Raw genomic sequence first — 23,386 nt, 5'->3', positions numbered from 1 at the left:
GTTTCTACTTATTACCCAAAGGATTATTACAGTGCTGCCGTATTTTAGAGTACAATTTGTTGTTCGAGTTCAACGAATCTTTCCTCACGATTCATTTATGCCCTCCGGTAGTCGTCGTCGAATATCCTTTACCCTAGTCTTATATCATGCCGGTGAATTGTATGAGATTATATATCTTTCTCCTCAACGATAGCAAAAACGAAAAACAGACATCGAGAAGCGTATGAATTTTAAACCGGTTAGTTAATATTCTCCATGATATAAAAGTTTGGTTGTTCGAACGGTTGTAACGATTAGACCGGAGATGTTTATGCAAATATACTAGGTGGCTCTGTAGAAAATTGGCAACGAAGTAGAGATGGAATATAATCTGAATGGAACGTGTTTTCGCTTCAGCAAAATTTCAAATCTCTTCTTTAGACTCAAAAGTATATTTTATATAAAATTAGTTTAGTTAGTGACATAGTTATTTTATAAAACTCGATTAATTTACTTGCAAAGATGTACAAACATATTGTACAAATTACCAGGTGAACGTTATCGTTTAATTTGATGCTATTAATTATTATAAAAAATGAAATAACGCAGTGTAGAATACTAAATACGAATACGAAACGTAAAAGAAGCACCGTGTACATGGAAATGGAACGTGTTTTGGCTGCAGAAAATTTCAAATCTCCTAGACTCAAAAGCATATTTTATATAAAATTAGTTTTGTTAGTGACATAGTTATTTTATGAAACTCGATTAATTTACTTGCAAAGATGTACAAACATATTGTACAAATTACCAGGTGAACGTTATCGTTTAATTTGATGCTATTAGTTATTATAAAAAATGAAATAACACAGTGCAGAATACTAAATACGAATATGAAACGTAAAAGAAACATCGTGTACATGGAAATGGAACGTGTTTTGGCTGCAGAAAATTTCAAATCTCTTAGACTCAAAAGCATATTTTATATAAAATTAGTTTAGTTAGTGACATAGTTATTTTATGAAACTCGATTAATTTACTTGCAAAGATGTACAAACATATTGTACAAATTACCAGGTGAACGTTATCGTCTAATTTGATGCTATTAATTATTATAAAAAATGAAATAACGCAGTGTAGAATACTAAATACGAATATGGAATGTAAAAGAAGCATCGTGTACATGGAAATGGCACTAATTTGCAACGTGCTTATTGTAGATTTCGCGTATTTGAACTTATATCCTATATTTTATTCCTACATTGTGGCATACATTAAAACATACAGATAAGTGGAGTCATTAATCACATATCATTCTTTATGATAAACGATCTAGTTTCTATAATTTCTTTTGTATAATCAGCCAGTACTTCGCGACTTCCATTTACAATTTTCGTCGCATTATACCGACCGTTATTAATAGCAACAATTAAATACTGATACTAGTCCAAACGTGACACATAACGATAACGTGCTACACGTGTAACAAAACATAACATTAGGTGTCCGTCTCTTTAGCGACTAATCAACAAGTTAAATCGCAAAAACGAAAAAGCTAAATAATATTCAGAAAGAAACCGTAGCTTGGTCGGCTGTTATCTGACGTTTAAATCGCTTTACTTTCCGCCGATCCATTAGAATTCGATGCTCGTTCGTCCACGCGGTGTTCTTATAATTCCCCAGCAATTAAGCGCAATTATCCGTCAAGGTTGCTTTTATCGGAACGCTACGAGAAGCCAATACACGTTGAAAAGTCTGCCGTACGTACGCTACTAAGTTCCAACACTTTGATCGCGTATTATTATTACTAAAATATAGAAATTAATGTACACGGCATGTAATGTATACGGTATGAATAAATTAATGAGAAAATAGCGAGTAGACAGCGAGTTCATATTTTTGCGAACGCAGTTACGAAACGAAAGCTAAACAGAGATTTATTTGAAATTGCCAAGCTTACACAGTCTGTTTCGAATTTTCTTGTCGTTCTATGGAACCCACAACTTTGAAATTACTTACCGAAATAATTCAGCGATTCGTAGGAAAAGAAAAAGGGGAAGACGGACGTAAAGAAAACATTGCAAGTGTGCGGTGCACATGTCTCGGTGTTATGCATTACGCAATAACTCTGTACATATTTCACCCACCCGTTAATTATGTGGCATTTTCCGATGACAGACGAGTTTTGTTTCCAACTAGGAAATTGGAGATAGGAATATTCCAAAGTATAATGAATTGGAATAAGGAGTTACTTTTAATTCCATGTACGAACACGGAGACAGAACAAAGAAATTTTATAACGCTTTCGAATGTATCGATCAAACGATATGTTTGTACAACGAGTGGAGGTATCTTTCAAATCTGAAAATGTACCATTGTTAAATAACGTTTATTCTGTTAGTTCTCGTCGTGTCTTTATAAGCGATAAATTATTGTATCGTATCGTAGGCAGTCTATTCGTAGCAATCGAAGATTTCTAGTTCTCACAGGCTACGTGTATCTTGAGAAACGATCGGTTTTTTAGTTTTTAGATCAAAATAAGAAGCTCTGTTCGTAATATCTTCTTTGTTATGACCAAACAATACGATAAATAATTCCGGGAAAAAAGCCAGTCTCGTCTAGTCCAGTAAATTACTTTGAAGATTTTGTAGATAAATTAAAATTATGACAAATTAGTCCATTTTTGCACGTTTTTGAAGTATAGGCCAATTCACGATACACTGCGTATGTAGTATGTATTTTGCGCGTATATATGCTACTACAACCGAGAACTGGATAACATAAGTTGTCATTGATAAAACTAGCGATAATTAAAACCGTAAATGTATTATGTGCCACCTTGTAGATTATCGCCATTATGCGTGAAAATAAGCACATATAGCTGTTTTTAAACGCAATTAAAAAAAAAAAAGACTAACAATAATAACCAGTGTTGGTTCATAAAATATCGAATATACATTAAATAACTTCTGTAAATATTATAATAAAATGAATTTTACCTAACATTATTTGACGTTTCATATTCCCAGTTCTAAGTGCTCCAATTAAAATGAAATTAACTAAAAGGAAAAATTGTGCTATCAATATTTTATGTACCTATTTACAGAAACCTAATCGATATTTCGCGTTTCATAATTTTGCGTGTAATCTGGTTTTCCCACTGATATTCTAAAATACTATTCGAATGATAATTACGGCAGTTAAAAGAAACAAATCAACTAGAATTTATACTTACGTTTATTTAATGTGCCATATATTTATTTGAATAGGGAAATGGTAACGAGGAAACACGAATTGCTCGTTTCTATCCATAAATTCTATTCGCTTGATATCTCGCAACGCAAAACTCAGCTTTCTATAAAATCGTTATCAAAGAAATTTCCTCGAAACATTCCGACAAAGCAACGTACACGGTACACGAATGATTTGAAATAACGTTGGAAAAATGTATAGAACGCGTGTTACGTAAACTCCATAACAAAGTACTCTTTAGAAAGTTTAACAGTCAGGATTCCACATCTTCGATCAATATGCATAAAAGTGCAAAATCACATGGACGTTCGCAGTCTATTCGCCAACAACAAATTCGATGTCCGCCTGTACCGCTTGGAACGTTAAAGCGGTAAAGCAACCATCGTAAATTCTCCGTTGTTTTCTTAACGATGAATCAATAGGAAGAAATCGCGACGAGGGGCGATTAAATTTGTATCAGTAGTTGTTCCGTGAAACGAGGGCAGAATCGTTTACGCGAATGGATAAAATGTGTCTGGAGGTACACGTCGAACCCTTACGACGCCCGACGCTAATTAAAAAGGGACACGGCGATCCTCGTGGTCGGCCACGTGGCTAACCGGAAACTCCCCGATCCGTGACAAGCAGCACGTTTCCCATCACTCGTATATCTCCTTCCGGTCGTTCGAATCGGAAAACGCGATTAAATCGTCCCTAAAATGTTCCCCTCGCGACCGATCAAGATTTCTTCTTAGATTAAATTGGCTGTTTCCTTTTATTTATGCATCTTTCAATTTACATTACTACGTAATATCGTTTCGTCGGGAATAGACATAAGCATCGTGATATTTATACAGTGGCTACAAAAAATATCGAATATGTTCTATTCGGCCTCGCAGCCGAGAATCGCACGTTTTTTTTTTTACAAATATCTATATTTACAAAGCTATCTTATCCGTGCACTTTGTATCATTCACTCTCTCTTTCTCTCCTATTCGACTTACTTTATCGGCTAATTATCCTACTTGTTTCAACCTTCTTTCCTCGCTAAAACTTTCTTTAGTCCGCTTATCCCATATCTTTCTCTTCACTTTTGCTCTTTTGTTTTGCACCTCCTCGAGCTATTCTACGATCTTTCTACCCTACCTTTCGCCCGCTACGTCTTCCAACCCTGACATCTTTTACGTTTTCCTCTGCCCTGTCTCGCTGAATGCTCTAGTTTCCCGAATTTATCCCATGATTCGTCCCGATCTATCCTGATCTCAGGCTACACCTTGCTCTTTCCGATAACTGTCCCAATTTTTCAAATTTCCACGTCTTTTGACTTTTTTCCTCTCTTTTCTTAGATGTTGGGTTGGCAACTAAGTGATTGCGGATTTTGTCAATACCATCTAATGACAAAATCCGTAATCATTTAGTTGCCAGTCCAATATTTTCCCAGTCTTATTGCTCGGGGCTATAAAAAGTATTTGCACGCCATTGAATTTGATAAAATATCTAAATAGCAGTTAATTTGGTCCAAATGTATCAAATTCCATATCAGTTATTATCATTTTGAGATAAAAAGACGCTTCAATGGAAAATAAGGTACGTGCAAGTATAATTTTCTTTATTGTGCCTTTGAAACGATGAATTCGATTAAGCGAAAATTACGAGCATTGCAACACGAACAACATACGTTGAAAATCGAAGTGAAAAGCTTTCCACTATATTCTTTAATATCTGAACACACGAATACTATCGTTTGGTTTATCATTTATCTTTCTTACGAACGATGAATTTCCTACTTCGAACAGTTGCATATTTTATACAAATTTCATAAAATAGTCGAGCAACGAAACGTCCAGATAATTGTTTCATTCGCAATTTATCTTCTTCGATAAATTATGTATAAATAATTGTCGATATATCACGGAGGGCTATAACAGCGGTGTATGCTTAATGCATTATTGTATTAGCGATTTCTTGAGAACGTGTTCGTACATCTTCATGAATATGATTCGAGTATTGTATTAGACAAATAACAAATGTGTTCAGGGTCGGTTCTAAAGTCCATTAAAGTCTGCTCGTGACGAATATTATAGACACATTTATGTATCTTATTTCCTACTACATTAACATGATAATTCAAGAAATAATCGTGAAACGTCTAATGAAAAAATCTTTTGTTTAATATCTGTTATTTTTCATTCGTATACGTCCTATATAATTATTATTTATTTATATTCTTATAGATCCTTTTCAAATCTTCCATAAGTTTTTACATTTAATTATTTTCACATTTAATATAAAAACGTTTATCTCGATACGAAACTTTGAAACGTTTGTTTCTTAAACTTTTATTCAGAGAGTTTCTTTCTCGATAAAAGAAATCCAAGTCATCGTGTTTTTTAAACGACATCGTATCATCGGACTCGTACTATTCGTCATTTGAAAAGCTATTTACCATCGAAACGATGAATTTTTTAAGATTAACGTCGTACCAAGTGTGCGCTGAATCAACTGTCCAAGTTTATTTTGTCCTTCCTGAAAGGTTTAAAAAATATTTCCAGAGATAACCGTTTCAATTGACGAGGGAACGATATATCTATGCTTTGCATGACACGTCACGATGGGATATCCATATAATTTCCATTTTAAAATATACGTCGATTATTTGTCGATACGTGCCTCGTGTTTCATTGCAACTACTTGGCACACATATTTCACCGGATGGAACATAAAGTTCCATCGTTAATAAAATTCAATTACAACTTAATATCGAACAAATATGTAAGAATTGCATAATTTTCTATACCTAACGATCCTGTTTCATTCTACTTTCGAACAAACCGTAACTTCTATCGTGATCAATTCGCAATAGCGAAGTATACGATGACCATGCGTGATTCACAGGCATATGACACTCAGGAAGCGTCGGCGATAGGCCCGTGCATAGGTGCACGCGTAAACAGTATGTATATTAGAGCGTAAAAGAGGGACGAGGACGTATGTATCATCGTGGTTGGCCGAGGATGCGTTCTATCACACGTGCATATACATATAGTGCGCATTAACATGCACGCGTCGCGTCGATCAAAAAGGCGCGGTCTATAGGACGAGCCACGACACCGGCTTTTTCGGTATCGTTACACCCAGCGAACGTGCATGCCACGTATCCGACGTGATAAGCGTAATTTCGTTTCGTCGACGACAGCTACGTTACCTGTTCGACGGAAATCCAATGGACGATGGTCGATTAAAGAAAAGTAATATTAGTTCGGTGTATGTGAAAAATACATTCGGTTTTCGAAAATTTGCAATTAGTTCGTGGTCTTCTTTGACAATTTAAATAGTTTGTTATATTTTTTGCTATTCTTCGAGGCTCGATTAATTTTTAATAAAGCGTTGAAACACGAAACATATTGTTTGAAAAATATATTGAGACAAAGAATATATTGAAAATATCGGATCGAAATTAGAACTCTGTTCACGTTACATATCGCTATCGTTTCGAGTCGTTGATCCGGTTCGCCTCGAATAAACCAACAGAAAAAATGGTAAAAAATTAGGAAAATCGATTCAACGCGAACAATTTCACGAAAGGTGTCGTTTCGACGTGAAAAACGTGACGAGACGAATTATATGAAAAAAAAAAGAATGAAAATTTATAGTATCGCGGGCAAAGGTATCGTCGCGATATGAATTTGGTGAAAGTAACGAGGGGCAGAAAAGTTGAAAAAAGTTGAGGAGTTTCGTTCCAATGGGAATTTCACGAGGTAACAAGTGACGAGACAGTGGTGAGCTTGACAAAGTTGCGAACTCTAGTTGCCATGTCTCCGACATGTTGCAACGTATATTTGCAGTTTTCGACGATCGTAACGATGGTCAGCTGAATAATGGAAGCGAGCGAACATATTAGAAGCGGCACGAGTCGCGTGAATAATTGAAAAACAAACGTCAAAGTTTCTTCAATTACAAAACTAGTTGCGCTTGCAGACGCGCCAACGCGAGAAGAACTTTCTCTGAAATATGTTTTTTTATGTCGTTGACGGCAACTGTTTCATCGATTGGCAACGATACTGCTGGAAAAATTCAATATTTTATTCGAAGACTACGGAGCGAGAATCATAGACAGACTTTATGAAGAGATTACGATCACGTTCTCTACTTTTTATTTTACAGAGTAACAGTTTATCAAAATTGTCGCTCTATTTCATTTTAAACCTAAACGCCTGTATTTCCAGCTGCTTTGTAATTTAAAAAAATATTTCCTCTCCTTCCAGTAGATATTAAAGTATTGTTTGTCTTAACGATTATACTTTTGTTCTCAAACGATCCCATTTTTAACAATTAAAATATTTAAATCGTAAATGAGTCGACTTTTTCATTTTATAACGTCCAGCTAGTGAAGTTATAGTTAAGACCGATTATAGTTAAAAATAAAAAGGCTCTTTTGATGCTACACTGTATAGAATATCAACAGTGTATTGAAACATAAAATTACTTCACGGTAAATCTGATTCACCATATTTTCCCCTATGGTCGTTGTACACTTTAAGAGCTTAAGTAGTAATTTAATTACGAGACTCACCGGTATGAATGTAAGTGTGCTTCTTCATGTCTGATTTCTGATGAAACCTCTTGCCGCAATATTGACAGGGATACGGTCTGGTGTCAGAGTGTATTAAAAGATGAGTGCTGAGAGTGCTCGAACGTTTGAAGGCTTTCCCACATTGTTTACACTGTAACAGAATAAAAGGGTATCTTAGAAAGTCGAACCAAGTCTAATAACTATTGACTAGGTATCATATTCTTCGTCATATTCTCCATGCGTTTGTTTCAACTTTTTCATCATAAAAATACACTTTGCATAGTATCATATTCGTTGAATATTTTCAAACGTTTTACTGTAAAACACGTCTCAAATTGATGCAAAATTTACCCTGATCTCTGTGCTTTTAGATTCACGATGCCTTAAACCGAACTTTCATAACATTTCTAGTATTGGGTTGGCAACTAAGCGATTGCGGATTTTGTCAATACCATCCAATGACAAAATCCGCAGTCACTTAGTTGCCATCCTAATAAATCAATTCGCGAGAAGTTCATTTTCTCAGTGAAATTATTTCGCCACTTTTTCTTTCTACCTCGCAAATTATCGTTCAACCAAGTGAAAAATCAACGAAATAATGTTCGCTGGTAATTGATATAAGATTCGCGAAAACTGAAACGTAGTCTAAAGGAATTACAGTAGAAACAAAGGAGGAAGGAAAATGCGTAATTGATTACTGTTGAACGACGAAGATAAACGAACGATTCGACCTGGAGAAATCGAAATCGGTATAGATGATGAAAAATGTGGAAGGAAGAAGGCGGACGACGTCGAGCCGGCAGGCGCACCTGTGTTCACGGAGCCTCGGTTTTTCTCCTCGGGCTTATTGTCACATGGGCGCCAGTCCTGACAATGCTGTCGACCTAGGCGTGTCTCTTTTCACGATACACGCGTAGGTACATGCGTGGAATCGCGTACGAAACCGCTACAGCGGGATATTATTACGAGCGTGCACCGGTACCGGTAGAGAGCTACGACTACGCATGATTCACATCCCTCACCGATCAATAATAAGGAACGATATTACGATATTAACTTGTCGCGATGTTCCAGCTCGTTCGATTCTTTTCACGTGCCCTTACGTCGTTTGGATGTTTAAGAAGTTGCGGAAACACTTGTCCACTTGTGAAACGTAATTTTCTTTCGACCCTTCAATTTCAGATTATAATTTCGATCGCGACGCACGATGGCAAATTTTCTTCATTTTCTTTTCTCCTATCGGTATACTTGATATCGGTATACGTATATCGACAGAAATGGAGTTACTCGAAATAATCGATCTTCTACGATATCCATTTTACATAATTTCACATGCATGCCAATTTCACTGCTCGTTTTATGAAACTGAATGCTCTCGCAGAATTTCGAATGCTTTCTTGCGATCAAGTAGCAGCAGAATGCAGCTTACGATGCGCCGCTTGCTGCATTTGGACGACACCGAAGAAGTTCACCGAAACTCGTTCGCGTGCCCCTCTGGGAGACCGTAGAACGTGTAATGGCTTCCGAAGAGCTTATAAATCGTCCGTTTCGAGGTTTCCCCGAACAAGTATCGACCGTGGCAAAAAAACGTCCCGTGTCTTCTTTGATCTCATTTTCTTTCTGGAACGCTTAATGCGCGATCAAAACGACCTCGAGCATGACGTTCAACAACGTCACGAGAACTCATTCTTCTTCTGTTTAAAATACAGCAGGTTTTTCGTTAGTCTCGATGACAAAAGAATTACGAGAATTTGTTTCTCTCTTTCTTTACGGTTTGCCAAATGCTTTACATACGCGATTTACTAAAAAAAAAAAAAAAAAAAAACTGGATGAAACGATTAAAAACATTATTTTGTTTATTTATTATCGTATCTTTCTACTTTCTACGTATTGCGTTAGTATTTAATCGTTACCATTGCATCTATTACAGTATCTGTTAAAGCTTCTATCTATTAAAATAGCTTGTAGCTTTCAAATAAATTTTTTCAAAGATTAAAACACATGCAAAGTGTCCATTAATCATCTTGAATAAGAAGATGGATCAGCGATGATATTTTTCCCCCTAGTATAGCAGCTTCGAATAGTCGTGTGTATTTTTTCTTTCGCAACGAGTTGTATTTTAAAAAAAAATATTCTTTGTTATTTTAATCTTCATTCTCTATCGAAATAAATATCTTAGGCATCGAAATCAAATTTCAAGTTAGTATTTGGCAATTTTTCTTGCGGATATTCGATAGAATATCGTTAATAAAAAGCAAGATTGTTATCTCGCTTGTCCCACCGTATCTTCATATACAGAATTTTTACGTTTACGTTCGCCTCTTCTATCATTCAGCTTTAAATAACATTAAATTAAATAAAATACCTGATAAGATCCAGTGTTATCGGGCGTATAAAATTTAACGTCGTACAATTTTTGTGCCTTCGTACCGAATTAAGCAGTTAAGGCATAACTTTTAATGCCAGAAAAATAAAGTACGAAACTCTTGTAATAAGTATCATGGTCTGGGCTGTTGCTGTACAATTTCCAACGATATCTTCGAACAATATACGGAATCTGCGTTCTCGTACATAACGGTATAACACGTCGAATGACTGCAGTCGAAATATCGCGAGATGTTTGTAAGCGAGGTATTAAATTCAGGTCAAAATGTGCCGCTTACAAAGATTGAGAAAAATGGTTAACCGCTGGTTCCGTTCATTCGTTTTTATTCATCCCCGACTGATTGCGTTGTATACTTACGTATACGTGTAACATTATTTCTTAACATTGTCGAAACGTTGCCTTCACGTTACGAATACAGTAGAAATGGATACGGTACAAGATAGTGATACAGCGGAAAATGATCGTTTGCGCGAAACATCTTGCAACAAGATCGAAGAGAAACTAGAAAATTCTTAGGGGATAGGAAATCAACGACAATTTTCTGCACCATTACCTCGCACGAGCATAAAATCCTCGCTGATTAACGGCTTCTCTGATAGCCCGAGTGAATTACAAACAGGAGATCCCAATTCCTACGAACTGGATTGCACGAACGAAATGTCAAAGTTTCATGAAAGACAGAAAGTGTCTGATGAATTTTAAGCAACGAACAGCAGTTTGAAAGATTCTAGTTGTTACGGATCAGGATTCGAAGTCAGAGAATCCTATGATTCACAGTTGGAGCTACGACTGGAACTTTGAAAGCTTGGCAAGCTTATCGTAAAAACACTGTCCCCTTCGTCGGTGAGTCGATGAGCCGGTGAATTCTGGCTGCTCGTATCATCCCTTCGATTTTCGTATTTGCATACGTTCGAGGTGAAATCCATGGGAGTCACGCAATGGTAGGCTGAACGGTGGCGCAAGTGCCCTAAAGTGCACCGTGACATGACGTGGCGAAGAAGCGGGTCAAGCGTTTGACGAATGTCGGAACACGACAAAAGGCGGCGGTGAAATTACGGCTGATTGAATGGAAGTAGAAACTCGCTTGGCCGCAGTTTTACGCGCGACACGTAACAGCCACCGGACATATTAGGATATCTGGGGCACACGCGCGTCATACGATCCTGATTCTCAGCGAAAAAAGGCCCGCCCTGACAGCGCCGCGTCGCGAAACCGAGCTCGCCGTCAAAATTTTTCCCAAACCGCATCGTTTTCTTTTCGTCGGAAATTCGACAGGGTTCCACGACACGGAAACCGCACGCTCCACACTTGCATTCACTCTCCTTTCCACGACTCCAGTAAAACACGAAACGAGGTATTCGGGAGAATATGTACACATTTCCTGTATAAACATCAACATGATCCACCGTGGACTTTCACGCGAATTCGTATTTTTCAAAGTACTGTAGTATCGTGGACGAGAGGTCTGAGAGATATCAGGCGAACTATGAACAATGGGTTGAGGAACAAGTGCGTGGTGCGGCTGAGACGAAAGACAAAGGGATGCTAAGGGACAGAGACGAATTAATAGTCGGTGTTGGTTGAGAAGTCAGAGAGTGCGAATTGCGTTGTCGAGAGAGTGTGGTCCGCGTGAGAGAGAGCGTTGGATCCGTGGTGACGAGACTTGCCAATTAACCATCTAATTGTCTTAATTATAATACGTTATTGTGATTAGTTGACGTTAAACAACCATCGTTTTCTGTTTAACCAACGTCTGTTTAATCCATTTATTGTAAATAAATTAATTGTAGTAAAGATCTTACAGTACATTATTGGGAAGTGGAAGCTCGATAGAAAATCCTTTTGCCTATCGAGTAGGATAGAAAGCAGCGTACTTTCGCTATTTTACGTAATTTTCCCTATTACGTTGCGTTCTGTGAAATTTCCAAATTTCTCACAGATGCGTGAGAATTCGCGCTCCGGTTATTATGTAAGGCGCTGCTCGAAATTGGAATATGGCCACTAAAAACGGGTTTACTGTGTAGCTATCGACGATGTAAATAAAACGAAATGTAAATTCGTCGAGCTCTGTTCCACTCACGATCAGTCGCACTACAAAAGCGAAAGCTAAACAGGGATTTGATATCTTTGTGGATATTTTGTGGTCCTGTGTAGTGTATTAAATATCGTTCGAGATGAAAGAAAATTGCAAATCGTGTATAATCTAATACCTTTGGTATTAATCTTCCAATTACTATTTTGAAAAAAATGTGATCTTATCGTTGTATGAAATTCCGATAATATTTATAACGAAGATAATAGGAGCATAATGGTAAAAATATTGCGTCTGAACGAATTGATAGATTCGATGAGCAAAATTGAGAATAGAAATTGTTAATAATATAGCGAATTACAGTTATAGAAGATATAAAATGAAAAGTTATTGTTGCTTAATCGTTACATAAAGTATAATATAGTAAGTATAATATACAGGGTGGTTGGTAATTGGTGGTAGAAGCGGAAAGGGGGTGATTCTACGCGAAAAAAGAAGTCGAAAATATAGAATAAAAATCTTTTTTTAATTTTTCCATCGAGACAACGATCTACAGTGAGATCCGTTATAACGTACCGCACGCGTACCGAGCGAAAATTCAAAGTCGATTTTCTCGAAAACAAAGCCTCGAACGAAAAATTTGTATTCTATATTTTCGACTTCTTTTTTCGCCTAGAATCACCCCCTTTCCGCTTGTACCACCAATTACCAATCACCCTGTATACTAAAATAGCACAACATGCATATATAATTTCATTGATTTATCGATCGACTCAATGGAAAAGATAAATGAGACATGAAAACTGATTTATAATATTCTTGCGATAAATTTATGATCATTTCGATGGTAAAGGGAAGAGAAATTCGTAACTATACTTTTTCATTTCTTGTTCCTCGTCATTCTAAATGTTGCAAATACGATTATGCAACCGGAATGATGCTTCAAAGGTTGTGGCGCGATAAAACACATTTTCATTTCAGCTAGCACAAAAGCAACAGAATCTACCAGAAGAAAAATGACTACTTACAGAGATGCGTGACAAGATTATTATACAAGCGAATATACACGTAAGCAACGCAGGGAGTGACAATATTGATAGAGATATAAATTCAAGCAGAAAAGGACTGTCAACAATGTTGTCCTCGCAGTTGTATTTTAAAAACGTCGTTTCAAGTGAAAAATGGAAAAATTATCTATATGCAATAAAATATATCCGATTATTTCTTACGTATTTCAATTATACACTTTGCTGGACAAGCGTTCCCCGACTTGTAGAAAAATTGTTTCTTCCATGTGAAAACGTTATAAAAGTATCTTGATGTTTAGAAACGTCGTTTGAAGTGAAAAATGGAAAAATTATCTATATGCAATAAAATATATCCGATTATTTCTTACGTATTTCAATTATACACTTTGCTGGACAAACGTTCCTCGACTTGTAGAAAAATTGTTTCTTCCAAGTGAAAACGTTCTAAAAGTATCTTGATATTTAAAAAAATCATCCATCTAACGTAACTCCTGGGAATTTTGTACATTCGCAAAATACGAATACTAAACACAATTGAACATTTAATATTAAAACACCTTGCAGAAAGAAAAGTGAAAAAAAGGAAGCAAAAGGGAAAGAATGGAGTAACGTGAAAAGGAATGAAAAAACGGATAAATCTAGATAAAATCTTGGAAAAATTGACGCTATTCGAGTAGATGTCTGGTTGACCGTGATTTTGTTTACGAGCTGGAGATTATCGAACCTCGGAGAAAGCCTATTTACGAAGCTCGTAAAAGAATACACAAAAATGAGAATATTTGTTTTTGACGATCAACCGAGTGTTCAAGAAGAGAACACGGTGGTCGTGTAGAGATTTCCTAGAGCGATACTCGTCGTGTTCTCTGAAAAACATTTCACCACCTTACTGTTTGACGACGATTCGAGTTAACTCCATCAGGTGATATTGCCCTTTTTCCATTTTCTCTATTGATTTCTTTGGGACAAAGGTACCGTTCCGAATAATCTTTGAATCGTTCGATTAATTTTAATTTAACATCGTTTTAACTTGGAATTAATATTCCGATTGAACGTATAAGACATCTGGATCGAAGAAACGACTAGAATCTCATAATAATTTACAAAAAGATTTGGATCTGCTTTTTTCTTATTTCACTTTCTCATTAGTTAATTGCTTTAGATGAAAAATACCCGACTTGTTAATTTAGAACTAGATGTCTGTTAGGAAAACAAAATTTGCAAAACAACCAACTATATTTCTTCCCATATATGCATCTTTCCTCGAATTTCTCTTCTTCAAGATTTAAAAAAAGAAAGACGTTTTGACATAGAAAACTCACTTGGAATGTCCTTTCCGAAGAGGAGGGTGGTGTCAACGGTGAATGATGGATTTGTCGAGTGATTACAGGCGTCGAGGATGGACTCCTGGATGATAGTATCCTGGTTTCTTTCGCTTCCCTCTCGCAGACTGTTCCCGGTGACCAAATTTCACTCTTTCGGTTCATGGTGGACGAAACGTCGTTAGGTTTGGTACTTAAATTTAGCGGCGCCTCCTCCTCTGAAAATTATGTTGCAAAAATCTTTTATTTTGTATAATAACTCTAGCAGAGTCGATTCTTGGATAGAAATTTCTTTCAAATAATTTAAAGAAACTCTTGCTTCCAATAATATCATTATAATTATTCAATTATAATTCGATTAATCATTACAATTATATTATAATTCAATTAATCGTTACAACTATATTATAATTACAATATCATCGTAATTACAAATTTTCGGCAAGTTTTCGCCAAGTTTAAAATAGAAATATAAATCTTCATATACGCAAATTATAAAACATATAATCTGAAGCTTCTAAATCTAGAAAGTAATAGAACCAATCACTTTTTAGCCCAATACAGCAAAATAGTCAAAGAATATTCTATTATATTGGTACAGCAAAATAGTCAAAGAATATTATACTTCATTTTGTTCGAATCACAGACAAGTCGTGAGATATTCTTCAATTTGTTTGACGAGGATTCTAAGCTAACGCTTGTCACCCGCATATATCACGAAAGTACCCTATCGTCGTAGGTACACAAACAACGAATACGAACCTAATTCGTTATCGTTCACCAGACTGCGCAGAAACGTTTACGTGGCATAATCACCGACAATTATCGGAACGTTATACATTACCGAAAGGGATTCGTGATAATTAGTTTAATAACAGGTTCTCTCTTTGTTATCGATGACGATAAACGTAAACGTCGGTGGTGATAACCGACCGTTTGCCAACCGCTCGCAGAACAGGATCGATATTACCTACTTACTGTGCTTACGACAAAATTGTCGGTCAGTTGTCCCCTTTTTTAAGCTCTTCGCGTATTTCTACGCCTTTTTCGCCGACTGGTCGCGTCGAGAAACCCCATGGGAATCTCAAGGAGGACCTCGATGGAATTTTAAGATAAAACGCAGTAAATCTGGTTGACGTATTCGGAAAGTGATTTATTTCGTGACTTGTTTAAAGGAAACTTAAGCTTTTTTTAATCTTGCAGTCGATTTATAAATGGCGAGTGGTGAAATTGAATTAATAAGAATAAATTTGATAAAGCTTGCCGACGTACACCAAAAACGATTTATTTTACGACAAGCGATTTAATGCTCGCAGTCGAATCTCTTCTTGTCACGTAAATAGCAAAATTATTGGTTCGAATGGAAATCCCGACGCGATTATTACTTGTTAAACTCAACACCGTGACGAGTAGGATTTCAAATGTAATTTCACAGTTCTAACTTTGGAAAATGAAAGTTAATCGCGGCAGTGGGCAAACACGTGCGTACCACCAAGTGCCGTTAAAAGTACGCGGGATAATTCTGGAAATTGAAACAACCTACCGTTGGCGTTACAACTGACTGACAAAAGTGATATTATCGAGTAGACAGGAAATATACAATTCCAAATTAAGGACAATGTTTGTCGCGTTCTATGGGCATCGTGGCAATTTTGTTGGTTTTCGTGAGCGTCCCGTGTGTATTTAAATAAATGTTCGATCGTTCGACAATTTATTCGTCCAAAAGATTCGTTCGACTTTAAACAGCAACGAAGATAAATCTGACGTGATTACTGGTAGAAAAAGATATTAATATTTCCGCAGTGATAATAATATTAACGTTCCTTCGAACTATAATGTAGTATAATATTCTGAAACTATAACATGTTTCTCTCATCCCATTCATTCTCAGGCTACCATAGAACCTCCATCGAAATTGATCGTTACAGTCACCTCGTGTAATTTTCCACGAACTGCCCTCTTAATTAAAATTCTCACCGAACTTCGCCTTCTCCGGGGTGCATCTTCGTGGCGAGCCAGCTCTGGACGTGTTCAGGGGTTCCGGGTGAATAGGCGAGCAATTTGCAACCGGTGTAGTTTGCTGGTTAGAAATCCTCGAGGGTGGCAACAGGGAATGGGGCAGCAAGAGACTCAACTGGTGTTGAGCTGCCCACCATGCAGCCCCGGTCGACCCATAACCACCATACATCAGACCACAACGCATCTCTGCAAGCCAGAAAATTTCTATCTAGCACGAGAAACCTGGCGATCCTCGGCTCAATCATCTTTCCACTAGCCGGGAATTAACTCGGGAAGTTTTCGAACAAAGAATCTGTAGGTTTATGCTAAACGTGTAACACGTATTTTTTAGAAAGGTATATTTTTTTCTTAAATAGTCGAATTATTATGAAATTTTTACTTATTTTGTAAATATAGAATATAGAAGAATAAAGTTGTCCGATTGAAAGCTAATGTCAATCCCATCTAGTCTTCGAATTTTGATTTCAATCTTTCTATTTCGACGAATCAAAGAGACTTTTAATATTCTTAAGTTTTCTAAAAATATTTAAAAACTATCTTTGATGCTTTAAGATAGAACTTAAGAATATATATCAGAACAATTGTTTCGTATCTTCCTCAAACTTGAACAAATTTCGGATGATAGGAAAATATCATGATTGGGTCTAAAATGATTTAAAAAAGCGTTAGAAAATTATTATCGCAGCGAACTTTCCGACTGAATTTATTCTCTTATGCCTGTGTCTGTTTTGCTTCATATTTCCTTTTTCTTTTTCCTAGAAAACTCCGTCATTATTTCTGGATAAAGTAAAAAAGCACGTTTATTGTTAGATGGACAACATTGGATATTCGTTAGCGATTCAGATACGACTATTCGATATAATGAGGCGAGCTATAACCGATATAAATATTTCAACCGAGAATAGAAGATCAAATAGGAGAGCTTAAATGGGCTGACGTTCGCTTCTAAATTCGACTGACCGAACGTTCATACAGATCAAGCTTCTATTATTTACGAAGTAACGTAAAATGAGACAATTTTGGTGATCTCTTTGCAAATATATATAAAATAAATTATACAATTACTAGCTGGAGTATTTAAATACTCACTAGGCACGATACAATTTTACAAGTGTACACGTATCAGCCAAGAACAGCAGGTTAAATGGTTTAGTTCTAAATTTGGCTGACTGCATTGACACGAATACGATCCTATATTTGTGAAGTAGCATGGTCTGTTCATGCTCTGTTTCTCAGTCTGACGTATCAAGTAGTCGCAACAGATTCTGGTCAGACATATGCTATAAAACCTTGTTACGGTTGTACTGAGATAACGATCAACGAATACATCGAACGATAACAGAATGTCATAACTATAAAAATAAGAATTTCTAACAAACACGATATAACGAGCATTTGCCTAATTGCTCGAAGATGACGCGCCACGAACGTACCAGTCAATGATCGATTCATCTATTCGGATTACGAACATCTTGAAGCTAAATATTAAAATCAAATCGCGTTCTACGACTCTTCTATTTTCAACGATAAATAAAATTCTCCAACATCCTCCTATCTCTAATACGTACAACGTAACACTATATTCATACTATTTCGATATTAATCTATGATACTATAATAAATCTAATATTAATAGTAGTCATATCTGAAAGGAATTTCAAACGCTGAAACAAGCAATGGAATAGTCACACGATAGTACGATATTATAGCTCAGCAACATATTACGGTAATCGTACGTAATACTTGATAAACGAATAAACCACGCAGTATCGCGTGAATTTGCATAAATACCCGCAGAGTATCGACGATACTGGCGATTGTGTTACCTCGTGCCGTGGTTGTGTTGGTCAGCGGTAGACTCTGAAGTCTGGCGTCGGAATTGCAGGTGGAGACGAGGGTGAAAGCGCTGAAACGGTCCGGTGTCGGTTGGCCGAGGCTCGTGGAGGAAGCCGAAGAAGGATTGGAGGATGTCGCAGCGGTGTTCAAGCTACTTGCAGCCGCGCCAGGACTCCACGGCGAAGGCGGCAGCGTGACGCTGGGGCTGCTAGGCGGTGAAAGCGTGGCCGGGGGTGACAGAGCGCCCGCCGGAACTCCAATGGCGCTGTAGTGAAGTTCCGGTTTCATGTACCAAGTACGCGGCACCGCTTCTGACGAGCAAACCGTGAAACCATACATTTTTATACATCTTTTAGACGCTCCTGCTGTCGCTAGACTGAGGACTTTTGTGCGATCGTGGAAAATTTGAAGGCGCACGAATCGACATAGTGTACGTAATACGGAAAAATATACGAAATGTTCAAAATATGGTACTCTTTGTGATACGTAGTAGATAAGACAATCGCCCACCTGGCTTCCAACTTCTAAATTCTAAGTATCGGAAAAATTTGAATAAACATTCACGATTTACTTATCGTTTAACGTTATCGTGGCATTACAAAAATTGTTTAACACAAATGGAGTATCGCACCCTACAGGCGATAGATACGTCGTTCGTAGAAACGATCGAGTAATAAATATTCGTCTGGTACCAAAGAGAGTCGCCATAAAATCGTTGGTCTGCTTGAGAGCCGCAACCAAATTCTGCCAATTGTTCGATAATTTTCTGTAGTATAAAAGTTTGAAAAATCTTCAAAAATAATTAATCGGTAGTATCGGTTTTAAATATTTGAACGAAAGCCGAAGAGGAGAAGAACGTTTGATTATTTCGAACGAAAGTGTCTAAAATAGCGCTATTAACGCGTTGTATCTACGAAATCGTATACTCGATCGAAAGAACATGGAAATGGTGTGCAATTGTTAGAAGGATTCTGTTTTTATCGAATTCAAACGGCAGGATATAGAGAAAATTGCGCGTGTCCTGTTTTAAAATGGATTTCTATTACATTTAGATGGGAGCCGAGTTAATGCGTTATTCTCGCGAGTCATAGGTAGCCACGGCTATCAGATTTATAGGGAAAATCACAAACATGCTCCTCCCCCGAACGAGAACTATGAATTATACATCGTAGAACATGCGTGCGCGTGTCCATCCAAGAGACAGTGTTCCTAATCTGATCGTACGCTGAAACGGACGTGATTGTCCGACGAACTTTATTCGCGGCCAACTCTGATAAGCTAGCAATCAATAAGATCTCATCTATCCATCATCTATCCTTTTAAAAGCTTAAAAATCGAAAACAAAGTAGAAACAAATTGCACCACGGTTAGATATCTTATAAATAATTTTTACCAATATATACAGAGTGTACATTTTTATCGGCATTTACGATTTTCCAACTAACGCTGTTTAATCGTCTCTGTTGATGCCTGTAATTTTTCTCTATCCTTCGCAATATTAATCTGTTTATAGTAATATACATGCAAAAAAGGAGAAGAGGACCCGAAGCACGTAGTAGAGGAGATGCGAGATTACAGGAGGAGCAATAAACACGGGGAAAGTGCTGAAGGAGACTGGAGAAGGACTGACAGAACCGAAAGTCATAATAGTGAAGAGAAGAATAGCAGAAGAGAGGGAGGAACGACAGGGAGGGAGCACAGCAAGGAAGCAAAAGACAAAGAAGGACGTCGTTGGAAGTCGTTAAAAGGCGAAAGGCACGGATTAAGATTAAATAAATAAATAAAAATAAATCGTAATATACCTGACCTTAGATATTCGTAACAACGCGAAAGAAAATTATCTAGCCTCGTAAAATGTTTCGTGTCTTTTAAAGCAAATTGCCTTTCTATTTATTAGCGTTGTTGTTATTACCAGCTTACGTCTACCGGATATTTCTAACAATCAGCTAAATTCTCCTTCGACCGACTCGAAGAATTCTCCATTCACGTACTACTTAGACAAATTTCACGCGCAATTTAATTACGCGATTACAATAAGCCCTTTATGGCAAATCAATTTCGATTACTTTCAACGCTCGACTCGTAATCCAAGAAGAACGCAATAAGAGAATGAGTCAAACAACAGATAACAGAGTTAATTTCATAAACAAATGTATCGTTCAGAAAAATAAGGAAGTTGCATTAATATTAATAATAAGATTAACATTCTAAGGCAAAACGAAACCGAATAACTTTCTTGCACGGTAAGCTTCTCCGAAAGGCATAAGGAGACACGAGCACGCAACAACGGAAGAAAACGTGAATCGTTAAAGTCGAAGGTTTTCAGGTAATAGATAATGTTCGTACATATACACAGACGTAGTTAATAATCGCGCCTCGTTGTTTGAATAAATCTGTAATGCGATTTGCAAACACGACTGTATGAGTGGTTCCTGTTTTGCATAGATAACGAACGATAATGTCCGAGTTCGATGTCAATCACCGACCATTACCTACTTACAAATCAGCTTTAAAATTGCTTGCATATTGTTATACGAAAAAAAGGGAAAAAAAAATTATAGTTTCGACTTTTGGCTAAATAATTTGGCTAAACAGGTCGTTCGAGACTGGAATTCTCAACGAAACAAAAGGATGTACCTTCAGCGTTCTGATGGTCAGCGAAAGAGAAAAAACGCGTTGGTAGCGAGATTCGATTTTACAATTTTCTCAAATTTGATTTATTCTATACGATTTATCAATATGATTTGCACAATACGCATTGTGATTTATATTCCAGCTTTTCCACATTTCGAAATCAACGTTCACGAATGACAGACGTTTCGATCGATTCATCGTCCGCCACCTAATTACGAAAAAGCTAGCCGAAAAGACGTTTCGTTGGAAATCTTGAACGTGATCGTAGGTGAGAATCGATCCATCTGGTCACCGATTCTTCGCTTCGTTAAAATGTGTATAAACAAGTGTACATATCAACGAACGTCAGCGTTTCCGTCTCTTTCTTTTAACGAAGACGCTTCTGGGACCACGAAACTAAGAGAATCTTAGTCATTGATAGGAACAGTTGTCCGGTAAAAATCTGACACATGTGTACTCTGTTACTAAAGAGATTATGCAAACACTTGGTCTTTTTCTTTCAACAAAATGAAACCGAATTTATTCGACATTTAACCGACATTTTCGATCGAACACTTATAATTTCTAAATATTATAATTTCTTCTTTACGACCAAGTCTGTTTTCCCAATACACTGTGATATTACTTGTTGCAAGATTTTCCATCGAAATTCCATCGCTTCTATATATATATAAGGTCGTCCGAAAATTTTCTTTCGTTTTACAAGGAAATAATGGACGCACAATATCTTTCGTTTTATATTATTTTATCGAATCACGTATGATTCATTTTGTTCTATCAAGATAAAGATCGCAACGTTTGATAGACTAGGTTTCGTGTTTGTATAAAGATACACCGTTGTAACAGACGGGTCTGTAAAAGAAAGACAACCTAATATTACAAATTTCACAACGACGTCGATTCTCTTTTAGAATTTTATATTTTCTCCCACCAAATTATAACGCCATTTCTCGCAAAACTTTCCATCGAAATAATCTTATGGTTTGTGAATGCTATAAATACTTTTTGTAACGATATTATGCTAAATTTTAATATTTGTCATACTGAATACGAAAGACCCTGAAATTCGTGAAAAGCGAAGGTATCGAAGAGATAAGGAGCGAATGTGAATTTGAATTATGACATTTTGAAACAGGATTTGCGATTACTTTGATCTGTTTTAACGTCATTGGCAATACGTACAAATATTTGCTGCTGCCATTCGTGTGCGCTAATAACATTCTGGTTCCTGTGTATGTTCCGAGTGTATGCACACTTTTAATATATCTTTTTATGCGGCAGATATACAAGGTCGCGATAATACGAATATTTCGAACAACCTTGAAAATTTGAGTATCTCCTACAAGTTTCGCGATAAGCAACATTTTTCATTTTAAAATTGATATCTCGCTATAATTAATTTTTTAAATCGTTCGTTTAATTCTTTTTCCTTTTATTCATTCCGTTAAAAATGTACATAATCTTCACGCGATACAACAACGGTATAATTAATTTGCAACGTTATAAATAGAAGTAGCGAATAGTTTGCGATTGTATCGGTTTTAAGTTGAGATTCCTTTAGAATCTCCATCAAATAAGAGAATAGTTTTGAAATTTCGAAATAGCTATTCATAAATTTCAATTTGCAAGAAGCGATAATTGTAAACTTTTCTAGATTACAAAAACAGTTAAAAACTAAACCTGACAAACTAAATACGAAAGGTATTTTTTCATCGCCAAAAACTAATAACCGTATACTTTCTGCTAGATTAACAAAACTACAAGAAGTACAAGAAGAAGAAGAAGTAATCTGATTAAACCGATACCGTCATCCGCTCTCGGCTTAACGAAATACCTAATCCTCCTTGGTAAATCGACATCATCGAAAAACCGATATCTTCTCTTTCGACCGGATAAAATACAAAAAAGAAACAACCTGTATATGCACTTACATCGAAAAAGAATCGCATAATTTTATCGATATTTTATCGCTAGAATATTTCTACGGGGAAATTTCCCAGCAGAATTACGAAAATAAATTTAATATCACGAAAACGACTTTCACATCTCCAAGTGTCGTATATCAAATCAGCTAACATCGTCGAGATAATCGCCGAACTATATTTAATATCATAATTTTGCCATAAATTTCCATTGGAATACGTGAAAAATAACACAAGGTCGATAGTATATTCATGGTGAATTCAACCGGAGGCGAGATTCGTTTTCTCAAGCACCGTATCACCTCCCTGTGAAACTTGTCTCTCTGTTACCAAGACGCTTCGCGCCAATCGATCGATTCCATTCGCGCGAATCGCAGCGGAAGAAAAGAACAACGAGAGGAAAGCGATGAGATGCGGAAGAAACTCA

The 23,386-nt window shown here is 36.7% G+C and overlaps 1 protein-coding gene across 2 annotated transcripts in view; it reads right to left on the bottom strand.

The window, feature by feature from the left end:
• Nucleotides 1-23,386, bottom strand: part of LOC117243161 (zinc finger protein 628-like) — a 33,606-nt gene that overhangs the window by 9,537 nt on the left and 683 nt on the right. The window contains exons 2-5 of one of the 2 annotated variants that reach the window (XM_033510410.1): nucleotides 18,394-18,714; nucleotides 16,526-16,753; nucleotides 14,549-14,766; nucleotides 7,784-7,934 (exon numbers count right to left, since the gene is read on the bottom strand). In XM_033510410.1, coding sequence (XP_033366301.1) covers nucleotides 7,784-7,934; nucleotides 14,549-14,766; nucleotides 16,526-16,753; nucleotides 18,394-18,714 — 918 coding nt within the window. The remainder of the gene's footprint in view (nucleotides 1-7,783; nucleotides 7,935-14,548; nucleotides 14,767-16,525; nucleotides 16,754-18,393; nucleotides 18,715-23,386) is intronic. The other variant, XM_033510411.1, reaches the window with a different exon arrangement.

This window comes from Bombus vosnesenskii, unplaced genomic scaffold, assembly GCF_011952255.1.
Source record: "Bombus vosnesenskii isolate JDL3184/JDL3185 unplaced genomic scaffold, Bvos_JDL3184-5_v1.1 scf7180000013265, whole genome shotgun sequence".
Taxonomy (NCBI): Eukaryota; Metazoa; Arthropoda; class Insecta; order Hymenoptera; family Apidae; genus Bombus; species Bombus vosnesenskii.
Note: the sequence above shows the minus strand (reverse complement) of the source record. Positions and strands in the feature narration are given on the sequence as shown.